General features: G+C 41.2%; 1 protein-coding gene across 10 annotated transcripts in view; it reads right to left on the bottom strand.

The window, feature by feature from the left end:
* Nucleotides 1-7043: 7043 nt before the first annotated feature.
* Nucleotides 7044-14369, bottom strand: part of CTNND2 (catenin delta 2) — a 680231-nt gene continuing 672905 nt past the window's right edge. For all 10 annotated transcript variants that reach the window (XM_080382082.1, XM_080382078.1, XM_080382083.1 and 7 more), the window contains 2 exons: nt 11875-11948; nt 7044-8884 (listed from right to left, as the gene is read on the bottom strand). In XM_080382082.1, coding sequence (XP_080238208.1) covers nt 8624-8884; nt 11875-11948 — 335 coding nt within the window. In that variant the 3' untranslated portion in view covers nt 7044-8623. The remainder of the gene's footprint in view (nt 8885-11874; nt 11949-14369) is intronic.

A 14369-nucleotide genomic window follows, 5' to 3' on the forward strand; every position in this document is an offset into this window, starting at 1 on the left:
AACTACATATGATATACACAGCTACCCTGATAGATCTGGAATTTCACAGTCTGTTAGAGTACATAATTTACATTTACATCACAGTGTTGTTAAACAAAATCATTATCCTAACACATATGCATCAAATTTTAGGAAGTCAAAACAACTTCTCTCCAACTGCATTTTTCAATTATATCTATTAACATAACTTTTTTTTTTACTTAGTCAAAATATATTCCACAGATAGTTACAGCAAAATGTCATTGCCCTAAACCCTAATTATTGAAGGTAAAAAAAAAACAGTGGAAAAAGCCCAAACCACAGACCTGAGCTGTGGGAAGCGTAGTTTTCACTTTCCCCTGTGTTAACAACTGTGGCTTTACATTCCCTTCTTACTAACTTAAAAGACATTATAGACGCCTGTATGCTGGCAGGGAGCCGTCCTCCTTGGTGGGGACTGTGCAGCCAGCTGTGGGCAGTGCCCCCCCACCCAGGGGTCTGCGCCCCCTGCTCAGGCACCTCTTCGCCCAGACCTGAGCCTGGCTCAGTGGTGCGAGCTGCTGCCCGTGCTTTAATGCATCAGCAAACAAGGCATATTTAACGTTTCCATTTTTTTTTAATTATTATTATTTTAAAACGAGAAAAACACAGATTTTGTTCAGGACACACAATTTTCAGTTTCCACTAACTGAGATTTCTTTTGTTTCCATCACAGATAACCTGTGACTGCAAGAGCAGAATGAGTGGCTGACATGCAAGTGGTGGCTCTGCACCTGGGTTTTGATAATTGGAGTGGACCATAACAACTGCTTTACATTATTAAAAAGGAATCAGAGGGGAAAAAAAACCCAACCAAACAGGAAGCCTCTTACTGAATGTAAAGCAGAAAACTGACGTGGAAGGCCCCTGGCTGAGCTGCAGCAGGGACGTCAGTCAGCGGTGCCCAGTCGGTGCTGAGCTCCCCGAACCTGCAGCACCTGCAGCGCTCCCCCCACCAGCGCTCGCACCTCAGCTTCAGCACTTGTACCCCACCAGGGACAAAGACACCTCCACCTGCACGTGCCCACTCTTGCTGTCCCTCAGCCCCAGCCCGTGGTGGCCCCCCAGGCTGCCCCACACGCTGTCACAGTTTGCCTTGCTTGTCCCCACAGCTGAGGGCATCCCAAAGCCGGTGGGTCTTTTCTGAGCAGCTTTTGCACTGTTCACTCTCGGCTGAGTGCTGGTGTGTATGTGTAACAGGAGGCTGTTACTTCAAAAGGACCAGATGCTTTTTTTGTTTTCTTTCCTGTGATGGCGAGCCTGTCGTGCTAGCCAGGTTATAAGAAGTGGTGTTTGTCCCATTTTGTAATGTGGCTGTAATTTTGCATATTTCGATTTGCTTAATGCTGCTACATTAATAGTAGTGGCTACATGCCACTACATGAGCGGCTGCCTTGTTCACATCCAAGACTTTAGGCAGAAACAACATAAAACATTGTTCAAATACTACATATAATGCAAATTCTCTTCCCCTCCTGCCACCTCTACAAAAAGCAAACCCCAGGGTAGCTTAGAGGAAAAGGTTGTGTTTGATTTTAGGGTTTTTTTTTTTGAGGGAAAGGGCGCAAGTGTTTTTTTAAAGGGACATATATTTGCTATGGGAGATATTAGGCTTAATACAGTAGATGCTTTTTTTTTTTCTCCTTTTCTGTCAGTTGATGTCAAACAGAGGTAACAACAGTACAGTGTACACAGTAGCCCCAATCCTCTGCCATACATTTTCTCTTCAGTCTTGATGTGCTATTGTTTTGACATGTTTAGTTACCAACTTTTACTGGCTACACAACATTCATGTCGAATAAGTACATTATGTAAAAAGCAACCCTATAGACACTGAGACATAAATGAGAAGGTTGATGTGAATTAGTTTTAATTAAATTTGCAAAAGAAAAAAAAGTAAATGAGCAAACCACTGCTATTTTGCTTTCCTAGATTTAGTGGCAAGCTTCAGATTCTGCCTGTCTGGAAAGGCAAGGCATTTCAGTGTCTGAAACTACTCATCTGGCTACTGAAATTAACTGCAAGAATCAGCCACTGCAAGTACTTGCTACCTATGTCTGTACTGGGTCTGGCTGAGCCCCACAGCAGCCCCCATAGCACTGTGCTGGTATGGGTAGCGAGAAGGGTGTTGGTAACACACCAGCGCTTTGGCTGCTGCTGAGCAGCGCTGGCACAGCACCAAGGCTGTTGTAGTCAGAGTCTGACTCAGCCTCACACAGGGCACCAATTGTTGCAGAACAAACAAACTAGTCAGCTACAACAAGGCTTTGCCATTGATCAGACTCTACCATCCATGCTGCTTCTCCTTCCTCCAGATGCCAGACCACACTGCCCCTCCTCAGGGCTATTTAACCACTTAGCAGGAACGAGCTACAGCTGCACATCATCCATGTCAATCAACCCACTGCCTTCGCAGCAAGGCCACAGCTGCATGTTATCAGTGCTGATCAACCCACGGCCTTCATTCCTCTACACAAGGCTGTGTCCATTCTCCCCCCACCTCAGTAGGCTGGGGGTGGGTGAGATCTTGGGAGGGGACACAGCCAGGACAGCTGACCCAAAGTGACCAAAGGGATATTCCATACCGTAGGATGTCTGCTCAGATACAAAAGCTAAGAGAAAGGAGGGGTGGGGGGGGACCATTCATTATTTACATTTGTCTTCCAGAGCAACCACTATGCAATACCGAAGCCCTGCTTCCCAGGAAGTGGCCAAACACTGCCTGCTGATGGGAAGTAGAGAATAACATCTTCTGCTTTCCTTCGCTTCCACACAAGCAACTTTTGCTGTTGCTTCGTTCAACTGCCTTTATCTTGACCCACAAGGGTTTTTTTCTATCTTATTTTCTCCCCTCCTCCACCCCATCCTGCTGAAGAGGGGAGTGATCGAGCGGCTTGGTGGGCACCTGGCATCCAGCCAAAGTCAACCCACTACAATGTCACTCTCCTAAAGCTGTAAAAATAAAATTTCAGAGAGCCAAAGGCTATATAGTATATTTTCACAGACAGATACTAGCAAATAACTTCCTTTTTCCCCCCACCTTTTAGCTATCAGGTTGCAGCCTTTGGCGTGGTAGCAAGAGTGGCCTCGGTGTGCCCATCCTGTGAGGAGGCGGCACCAGTTCTTCACCTGTTCTCAGTTTAGGCTTGACCTATAACCTGGTGAAGTTGATGGAAGTCTTTCCAGGGACTTCTGTGGGCTTTAAAACCAGGTGTAAGCTAAAGGTTTACACTTTGCAAGAGTTTAGCATACGCTTTCTTCTGGCAAAGCAGTACCAATGCCTACAGAGGAAGAAAACTGCTTTTACAATTGTATTAAAAATACCAAAGTGAGTTCTATTGGGAAATAGGTTTAAGAATAATGCATCGGCATGGTGTGTGGCTGAAGCACTGCGCCTGGCTAGCACCAGGACACGTGCATGTGCCTTGCCGAGGACTGTGGTGTGCTGATCTTTTGAATGATGTGGCCCAGTCAAGATGGTGTAAAACCCAGGGTGGGTGTTGGGGAAAAAGAACTTGAAGTGCTTGTGTTAGATGGAGCTGTTTGGCTTGGCCATCAGAAGACTGGAGCAAGAATTAGGAGCAAGTGCTGCAAGAATTAGGAGCAAGAATTAGGATCAAGATGTGATAGTCACTGCTTTTCTCACTTGTTTTTTAGCATAGCCTGGAAGGTGGAGATCCCCCCTCTCTACAGCTATCAGCCACAGGCTTCAGTCCCCTTGCCTGGGAATGAAAGTCAGATCTCCAACTTTCAGCCTAAATGTCTACAACTGGCTTTAGGCCACTATTTATAAACTGGGTGGTCCCGTGGAGAAGAGCAGGACTGCATATCTCTTCAGCAGATGACGGTGCACGTCTGGCCACCAGGGAATATGTTGGGCTTCAAGTTGCAAGTGGCTGGAGCTGCTTCTCAGCAAGCCCAGCCCAGGCCCCGGCAGCGTGCAGTGTGAGTGGCTGCTCACACACACCTGCACGGGGTATTGCCCAGCTGACAGCAAAGGGTCTTTGCCAGCCTCTGTAAATGAGGGTCTGTAAATGAGTCCTCGATGGGGCTGTCCCTGCCTGTACCATACCCACGTACCTGCTGGGGAGAACACGGTCTGCTGTTGATAGTGGTGGGGCAAGGGGGGAGGTTAGCAAAATGTTGCCTCTGCTTTAGCTGCCTAATTAATGTCTTTTTAACCTAAAATCTTAGACCTAGTCTTAAAAGTCTTTGATCAAGAGCCTTATTCCTCTCCTCTCTCCTTCAGAGCAGTAAGCAGTTACTGTCCTCATGCCCAACATCTGCTGGCTGAATCTGCAAGTGCTCAACGGTGACCTGTCATTTCCCCCTGCTGCTCCCCTCCCACACCTCTAGCATCGTGTTTTGTGTACATCATGTTGCTGCCATTAAATATCCAGCACGTTAGCTCATTGTTAATATTTGATAATCTTAGTGCTTAAAATCTCTCATTGGGTCCATTCCACTGCTAGTAATTATGGGTGTGTATCTGTCTTCACTCACAGGCTCCAGGTTTCTCTATTTTTAGGGCCCTTGTTTGTTGTTCCCCCCTCCCCTTTGGACTGCTGTCTCCATCCTCCCACTCTCACCACTCCCTGTGATACATACAAGCACTAACACTAAACTCAGAGCTCTTTCTGCCAGCTGGGAGGAGAGGATGAGTAACGGGAACGGAGGAGTTGAGAAAGCCTCCCTTGCAGCGCACTGGCTTGCGCAGCCTGTGCTGTGCCAAGGTATAAAAAAGTAAGTCAGCATTTCTGATTCGACTTGCAAGTCTCCCCGGCAAGATGCTCCTGCAGGCTAACGCAGCCCAGCCCCAGGAAACAATCACTCCCGAGCCCTTACGTGCACTGCGCATCGGGGCTCCCAGCAACACACCAGTAAATTAATGGCTCGCTCTTTGTTTCTTGGCCGTGGTCTACGTAACACTGGGGCCAAGATTGTGTTTTTTTTACAGCAGTTTCCTATCCAGTGGCACCAGCCTTGAGCTTTTTCGTTTATTGTACAGGTGTAGATAAACTATCTCTCTGCAAGCCGCGGCAGCAGAGCTCTTGCAGCCATCATTAGGGGTGAACCGGGTGGTCTCAAAAATACATTTCCCCTTTGCTTGCTGTTGCAGAGCAGGTTGCACTGCTAAACCTGGTGGAGCGGGAGGGGGGAGTGAATGACTCGAGAGCTGAAAATTTGCTATCTAATATTTAAAATAAAAGAATGGCAAGGGTTTGTTTGCTGTGAGAAGCTAGGCATCGATCTATGGAGTCAGCTTCTGAGTTTAAACATATTGCACTATGACCAGCGATTCTCCACAATACAGTAGGATTTATTAATAGAAAATATGTCAATATGAGTTTGTCTTTGTACATGTCGGCAACATGTACAGTGAAACACATTTTTTTCTCAATCTATATTGTTATAGTTCTTTTGTGTTATCTGACATAACCATTTATATTTTGGGCTTAAATATGTTATTTGTCAAAATGTACTTTCAGTGTTAATACACCTTTAAAATCATAGTTTATCTTTTAAATATTGAATTAATATTATTTTTTTTTCAAATCAATATTGCTCATGTTAGTGCAAATTTGTTAATCTTGAGATAGGTTAACCATTCCTTCCAGACCATAAACAGCATTTAATAAAACAGTGAAATTTATATAGCTCTACACAGCTGAACAAGATTCTAATACGAAGCTTGTTAAAAAAAATCCGACATTTTACAGTACATCAATTGCATTTTATACATTTTTTTGAACAATTTTGTTTCTTCTCTATTTCTGTGTGTGATCTAGTACAAGAATGAAGGGAACAGCAATAGGTAACGATACTTTCCTCAATATTAAAAAGAATGCATCATGTATATCTTGCTCAGTATGGCAGCAGTGTTGGATTCCCAAGCCTGGAAAAGAAGCCAGGTAATTCAACACCTTCTCAAAACTCAGTACAGCAAAAGTGAACGTTATCAGTCGGAGCACTTGCCACTACAGAAGAACGGAAACAAAACACAAAGTATAGACAAAAGGTATTTTATGCCACTTCATCGATCCAGAATCTCTCAGTTGCGCAATGGTCAACATTTGACTCCAAGTAATTCCTAAGAGGAGCTGAAAGGGGGCAACGTGGGCATTTCAGTAGTTTGAAGAATGGAAATAAATCCAAATTACAATAACCTCCTGTCCTAAGAACTTCAAACACAATGACGGATCCCCTCGGCCTGTTGGCAATCCTGCGCTTGGAGAACTGCACCAGCCTGGTGGTTATCAGGCAGTCAGGAAGAACTTCAAGTTGAGAGTGACATTCTTCATTAAAAAAAAGTTTTTATACTGAAAATGTGCTTTGTTCAAAAGAGCACTGCAAATGTCACTTATCTTATTAAAATCAATGTAATAAATAAAATATAAACAACCTGTGTCCAAAACTATGAATAATATTTTTATCTACCTCACTATACATCTGGCCCACTGTGCCCCTCCCACCCACCCTTTCTTAAATTTTTTAAAAATTTTTTTGCATGCGATTTTTTTCCCCGTTTACTACAAAGAGCAGATAAGGTTACATATCGTACACTGGGAAAAGCTGCCAAAAAGATTAGACTATAGTCCTAGATTACCAATAAACCAATTCTACATCACAATACCTGCCTGCATGAACTACTTGGGCTGTGTCCTATAGAGCAGGTGATGACTTGCGAGAGACTTCTCCCTCTGCGCACAGCCAAAAGTGTGCCAGGTGATGTCAAGACTATTACAATGACTAATCACAGAAATGTTTGCAACCTAAACCAAATTCCTTAATTGTAATTTAAGCAATTTACAACTACTCCATTTGTGGTGGGTCTTATGCTGTGAAAACCGTATGCTGAACTGTTGCCTGAATCAAAGAAATGAAGAAATAGCAGATTCTTTTTTTGACTTCCAGAATCCCAAGAGCTAAGATGAATATGCCAGCTCTTCTGGCCTCCTGGCCTAATGTCCTTTTCTTTTCTTTTTTTTTTTTTTTAATTAAAAATAAATTATCTGTCCCTTACATTTTTTTTTTTTTTTTTAGGGTTTTACTTTAAATGCACAGAAATGGTCAGTATCATTCATATTTGAGGAATGTGTCCTGGGTTTTCTTTTTGGTATGGGTTAAAATAAATGATTGTCCTAATGGTTCAGGAGTTGGACCCTTCTGTAGCCTGAAGAGTTTGGAGACTCCAGACTTAAGTCTGCTGGGTCTTTGTTTTCCATTCCCTCAGGGAGATGGCAAGATCAGACTCTGCCTTCCTTGAGCAGCTGCTGGTTGGTGGCTGGAGAGTAATGAAATTTCCTCAAGAGAAGATCAAGAGATGCTATTTTCAAGGAAATGGCACCTAAGGGTGAAGGAGTCAATGAAAAATCCAATAACCCCTTCCTTTGTGAGTATGTGGCCTAACAATTTTGAATTGCTATCAATGGTTAAAAAAGTGAGTAAGAGAAAGCACATACTGGAGTTTCCACTGTTGTAAAAAAAACTTAAAATGAAACAAAAATTGAAGCCTTAACAAAGAAAACATTGGATGAAAAGAAGTCTTACGCCACACAAACACACACACTCAAACACACGCACACAGAATACTATGCATACATGGACACACACAAGTAAGAATGTGTATTTGTATGGTAGGTTCTTGGAAATAGACATTCTTAGCAAATATGGATGACAGATCAATTGTAATTTATTTTCTTTTAACACTGTATCATCATAAAGAAAACTGGTATAAATGAAAAAAATCTATTTCAAATATCTACATCTAAAATTTTAGGCAGTGAAAAAGCACTTTGTTGACAAGGAGTGTGGAATGATGAATGTTAATTGTCAGAAACTGCTGAATGCCTTTTTTTTTTTAGTTGCCACAAACAAATTCACATATCAGAACAAACAATACTGCTAAATATTCCTTTTTGTGGTATTTTTTTGGATTTTTTTTTGTTAAAATGCACCGGGGAAAAGAAAACAAAAAACTGGAAATTCATACATCTTTCAAAATTTGAAATTGAAGCAATATTTAGAACCATAGATGAAGAAACACTGTGGCATTGGTGTAATATACACAATGCACTTTTTTTTTTTTTATCTGTAATGTACATCAAATACTTTACAACAATGCATTAACAAAAGGCAAGAAACATCTTGCTGTACAGAGGAAACCCCAAATGCAACTTGAAGCCTAGATTCACAATGAATGAGGATATTAAACAAACTGTGAGACGCTGTTCCCCATAAAGTATGTACGTTGCTCAGTTACTTGTGCTTAACTCTTAACCCACATCCACTCATATTCTCCCTCCTTCCTTCAGCCACATTCAATATACAGCACTGAACTTTAGACTCTACAGGCCAACAGTAAAGTTGCCCCACACTGTAAAATATATATATGTATATATATATATATTTCTTTCTAATTACTCCCAGGTTTAGCTTTCATATCTTTCAGCCTTCTAAAAAAAAATCTCTTAATTTTTTCCACACTGGTTATCTGGGCCTTCCTATGGAACAGGCTTTAACAAACTAAATTTGCAGGAAAAAAAATGTCTTGTGGTATGCATGCACATGCACAGTTCCTGGAGCTTTTGTATCTGCCCAAGTCTCAAACCCAGGAGTCGGGAGAGGCTGGATAGTGGCTTGTTTCATAGTTAAGTTCACTATAGGGACGAGCAGCTGAATAGAAGTCGACGTAGTTGCCAGTTGACTTTAGTCCCAGGTGCATGTTGTATTCACTTGCAGGTGGACGATGATGCACTTGGTCCTCAAAGAAGGACTCATCATAGTTTCTTGTTGAATTCTGAAATGGCTGATATGGTTCATAATCTTTTCTGCTGGGCTCCTGTGGAACTGGCTGTGTTGAAACCTGAAAGACAGTAACAACCACAGCTTGTTAGATACCGTTCGTTGTGGGCAACAGGATGGAAGAAGGAGTAAATCTGACTTGTATTTATGTTGCTGGAAATATAATGCTGTGCATTACCTTAACATATGCTCAAGATATTGCTCGGTGGTGAATTAATTCTGCGGCTTTGCCTTGTCATTGTATTTCTTTAAATTTATTTATTCAATATTATTATTAAATATATTTATTATTTAATATTACTGCTGCTAAAGATGCTGGTTTACTTCAAAAGTAGGTCAAGCAGTGTAGTTTACAGTTCCTTTCATTAACTATAATCTGTGTATAACTTTCTGACTATTTTGCAGATATATAATGCAAACATTGGTGGCCAAAACTCAGCCTTGAAGAATTTGAATGGAAGCGATACACACTCCAAGGACACTAAATATTTTGCAGCTGCCTTTGACACAAGTGAGATTTAGGGTGACACCACATCCTTAAGAATCATTTATAGTCTTCAAGGCCCTGACATGAAAAATTTTCAAGCTAAGTGCCCTGAAATGTGTCCTTCTGGTACTGTTAAGCAGAATCATCTTCTTAACCACCTCCTCGACACTTCATGCTGGCAATCTTGTGTTGTTGCTACATTCCAGCAAGCTGCCTTGAAGCTGAAATACTTACGATATACAGAAAAAAAATCTCGGTGGTCCCCTAGTTTAACGTTGCCACAAAGTCTTTTTTCAGGCAGCCCAAGCGAGTCTCTGTTTTTATAGTTGGGACTTAATTAAAATCTGAAATTTATAAACAAGTGCTAAGTATCTTAGTGGAACACTGCCTTTCACTTCATGCCACCTCAGTAAGTTTGGGCAGACTTTGTGACTGCAAAATGATACAGCCTTTCAGTGGTCAAATGGTCACCACTGGGAATCCTGATGGTCAGACACCAGTGTCAGAAAACTTTGCAGATCCTGCTGACTCTACCAGAGCTAGTACGGCTCCTTTAAGAAGAGAACAGTTGCACTGCTATGGCCCAAACTCTGGTATTCTTTCAAAGCATGTCCGTACTAAGACTCTATGCATAGAGTGAAAAAGGCTGTCTATGCCTACCTACTGCCTTTAAAAATCCCACAAATGATGTTGCAAGACTGTGCCCAATATTAGAACTGCACAAGGGAGCATAACTACTCTAGTTTTTATTCCTAGTGCTGCTACCAACGTGTACAGGACATTCAGCCCCTCATTTCCTTCCACATATTCAAACACAAGTGTTTAATTTTGGACACAGGAGAAAAATTTTATATGAAATGACCTATTCATATGCCCAAAAGGTGGAGATGGTAATTTTTTTAGTAGAAAATACGAGAATTAAGTACCATTTCTGGGTTCTTTTTAGCTAAAATGAGTCTTTCTGATATGTCAATCACAAACCTGGCATTTAATTGAGAAAGCAAGTGGGAAAAGGTGGAAAATTGGTTTTGTTTTGCTCCCCTCCCCATTTGTTTTCTTTTTGCTCAAACTCTCAGCCACAAAATCAAATTAGTTGATTCATGACTGCAGTTAGAGTGCACCTGCTCTTACACCACCTCATACCCTTATCTTCTTTAAATACTGTATTAATTAAAAAAGCTTAATCTCTCTAAATGCAATAAAAGCAGAAACACCTTCATGCACTGAACTGGCTCACACAAAGAAAGAACATGGTGCACCACAGGAAATACTGGATACTTAAAAAAACAATAAAGAGAAATGTTGGCACAGAATATCAGAAACTCTTTTCACCTTAAGTCTGGGGATTAAAACTGAAATATAAGTCTCTTAAGATTGAAATTCCAGGTAATCTAGTGAAAATTTTCAGAGAAAAAATATTTTTTATCAATTTTATTAAACATTCATTTACCTGTCTGATACTAGTGGTACTTCTCAAAGCTCTCTTTAAATGTTTTCGGCCTCATTTCTCTAGTTGAAAAATGCTGCCACTTTGGCGTATTACATAGGGAAGTTTAAATATTAAGGAGTTGTGGTAATTAAGGCTAAAGTAGCATTACACATAATGATGAAACAAAAGTCTATGGCTGCAGAAAAACGTCCGTTTCCTGGGAGCTGAGGAAATACATTGGCAGTACCAGCCATATGAATGCCATACACGTCAGTAATGCAACCGCCCTTTTCCTGAGTGCATTAGCTTGGCACACAAGCTACCAGTTCCATTTTTGTAATGCTCACCTTATCCAGGTGCACTTACTGCTTCTGGCTTTCAGAAACAGGACATTTTACGAATCCCAAAGCTCTAGAGTGAATGGCTTGGATGTACATACATGGGAAGTGGCCTTGCCAGTGAAATGCTAGCTTTTGTCTCGCCCATGCCCCAGTGCATATTTTAAAAACCAAACAAAAAGTCTTGTTGCAGTCATGCTAAATGGCAAATCAGAGAGCTTTAGCTACACGTAAGTACAGAGTGCACATCCCCGCAAGAGATACAGGAGGTTCTTTCTCCAGGCCTGTTCCAATCTTGAGTTTTTGCTAGGATGCCTTAGCACGTGAGCCATCTGGTATCAGCAGTAGCGCTGAATTTTATGATGGCTATACTCAAGTAATGAGATGTGCCTGCCCTGCACCAAATTCACTGACATGGGATATCATGAGATACCAGAGCCAGCAGAATTGAACATTAGCTTGGCTTTTGTAGCCTGTGCCACACGTATCTAGAATTTCAAAGGCATTCAGGTCTCAAGCCTCTCTTGATTTCAGCATGAGTTAGCAGCTTAAAAACCTTGGATAATTATTGCTCATATGCTGTCATAACCTGTTGGACATTTTTGAAACTTGGGCTGAAATTATCCATTAGCATAAAGATTATAGCTTGTTTGAAGCCAGTACTAGCATTTGTGCAAGCGGGTGACTCAGTTCCTCTGATGTAGATTTATCAATCGGTATTTTGCTTTATTTCCATATAAGATGTTACAGTGGTCTTTTGCCACCTGAAACAGTAACATTTTAGCCTCTGTACTTACCTGGTTATGTTTGATATCTTCAGCAGGTGCACCATACGAATTCCTGTACAAAGTTGAGATTCCAGTGTTCTGAGCTGGAGAGAGATAAAAAGGAAGGAAAAAGCAGATTTACCAAACACACCTCTTTGGCCTCAAAGTGAATTAAGTCATTAAATATATTATACAACATCTCTTTCCCACACAGAAAAATCCTTAAAAGCATCTGCAGACTTCTGTTTTCTCTTCCTTCCACTAAACAGTCACAATCTTTGCTTTGCTGTACATGCATGTACATGGTATACACTTACTACTTGTAACAGACACTGTGTCATGTTTATACTGATCTTGTGCACTTCACGTATAAATCAACAAAGTAATTTCATATACAGCTAGCATTCAGTAATGTATTTCAGGTTATATACGTGATTTATGTCACACATACACTAAACAGGTAACAGTTGAGATTAAGAAACATTTCAGTCTTTTCACTTCAGTTGTATATGTGGCTTATTTATACTACAGTGCTTTTGCTATATCGTGAATTATTCATGGGAAAAGTGATTAAATGCAACTGAAAAATGAGTTATGCAGAAAATTAATATGTAGTTATACCGAAGAGGTCTGGCCAAGATGGTCTCAAATCCATGAACTGCTGTTACATTCCTCTCGGATGTCCTGCTACTAATATGCATGGTCAAAACTGAGCTATGAGTTCAAAACCAGAAGTAATTCTAAAGACAAGGATAACATCACACAGTTTTGCAGAAATTTATTTCCCACCCTGCCCCAGAAAACCACATAAAAAGCTGGGATTCTCCCTACAAAGCTGACTTCACTGATCACTTTGATCTGACTATCTAGCTAAGCTTAGTTTGTTGGTAGAACTCAAAAGACTCATATTTCAGAGAATATGAGGGTAGTATTATTGTGGCTGCTGCACACTGTTCTTACTGGGTATGCATTATTAACTTTCCAGGTGTCATAACCAATGAATTGATGCTGTCATGAGGACTCTCATTATAAAAGCATGTGCCTGAAAATAAAATTTGAGTAGCTGTTAATCACAGACAGCAGTGGAATTGAAACATGTTGCTAATGTGACTTCTCTCAGGTCTCTGTGTAATGGTATAAAACCTGGAGGCACCAAGAGTTGCTTTTAAATACCTTCACAACTCAGAACCTTTGAGGGTGAGGACTGACCATCACAGCTGAAACCTAACATGGGATCCATGTTAGTCACATCACTAAGAAGAACCACAGTTACTGAAGAAGTAACCACTTTTTCTTCCTTTGGCAACCTGCTAGCATGGACCCCAGCATGTACAACTGCCTCTAACTTTCCCCCTGCCAGCGCACCCTCTCTGGAGAAAGGAATGGTATCGTCTTCAGTCGAAGTTGACTGTAATATGCCACTTCTGATTCATATCTGTCATGGGTTCCATGGTTAGGGTATAGTTTTTGTCAGTTTGGTGCACTGCTCCTTGTTGCTGATTTACAGATCTCCAGCGGGTTCTTGAAACAGGATAAAGACAGGACCTTTATAGTGGGGTGATGAGCCCTAACCGCTGGAAGATTTTTCACTTCATAACCATTAGCGCATAAGGGTGAAAAAACCTCTTGTTTTTTTGAAAAGCTGGATGCAGTTACATTATGCAGTGCATAATCCTGTGTAGGAAATGGGGAAGAGCTCTGGAGGCCTCCAAGGAGTACAGCAGGATCCTTTTCTTGGAGGTGGGAAGAACATAAAATCCAGTAACAGATGCTGGTTGGTCTTCTCCAGTGGTAGGTATTCTTAATTCCACCTGTGTGCTAATAGGTGGTAACAGATGGAAATGATGACTGCTTGAATAGTTAGTTCCTCTTTGGTCATAGATGGTGGTGCTAAAGGGTTGATCTGCAGAAGTTCTCTGTTCAGGCTGCGTTTTGTCACCTAACTTGAGTGACGTCTGAGACAACTGTTATTTCAGCATTTTTTGTATTCCAGCTGCATCCTCTGATACAGTGTTTGCAAATCTCCCTCCTGATAACAGCCTTTGGTATTAGAGGAGTCCGCATCAGCATTGCTATTTATGGTGCATCTTATGATGGCATGACTCTCAGTAGTACAACTGCCAGACCTTTCCTTGACACCATCTTTTTTATGCTGCTTTTCTGAGTTTTTGCTTGTCCCACAAAGTGCTAGAAGAAGTTGGGTTATACAACTTCCTCTTCTCAAGATCTAAAGATACCCAGAGTTAGTGTTTCAGCCACCCGTTTTGTGAAGTGCTACTTCTTGAAAAAAATGAAACTGACATTCAATGTGTTGGACTCTCATAAACAGAGGAAGAACTTCTTGTAACCATTTTGTTTTCATGTACATAAACAGCAAGATAAGCAGGGTTGGTTTCATGCATGCAAGCTATTAGTCAGATATGACTGAACATATTCAGTCCAGACAGGACAATAATGTTCATGGTTACTTGACATCAAGAATAGAAGACTGGTATAAGGTGCGACATCGGAGAGTTTTATGAAGA

This window comes from Falco punctatus (genome assembly GCF_963210335.1).
Source record: "Falco punctatus genome assembly, chromosome: 3".
Taxonomy (NCBI): domain Eukaryota; kingdom Metazoa; phylum Chordata; class Aves; order Falconiformes; family Falconidae; genus Falco; species Falco punctatus.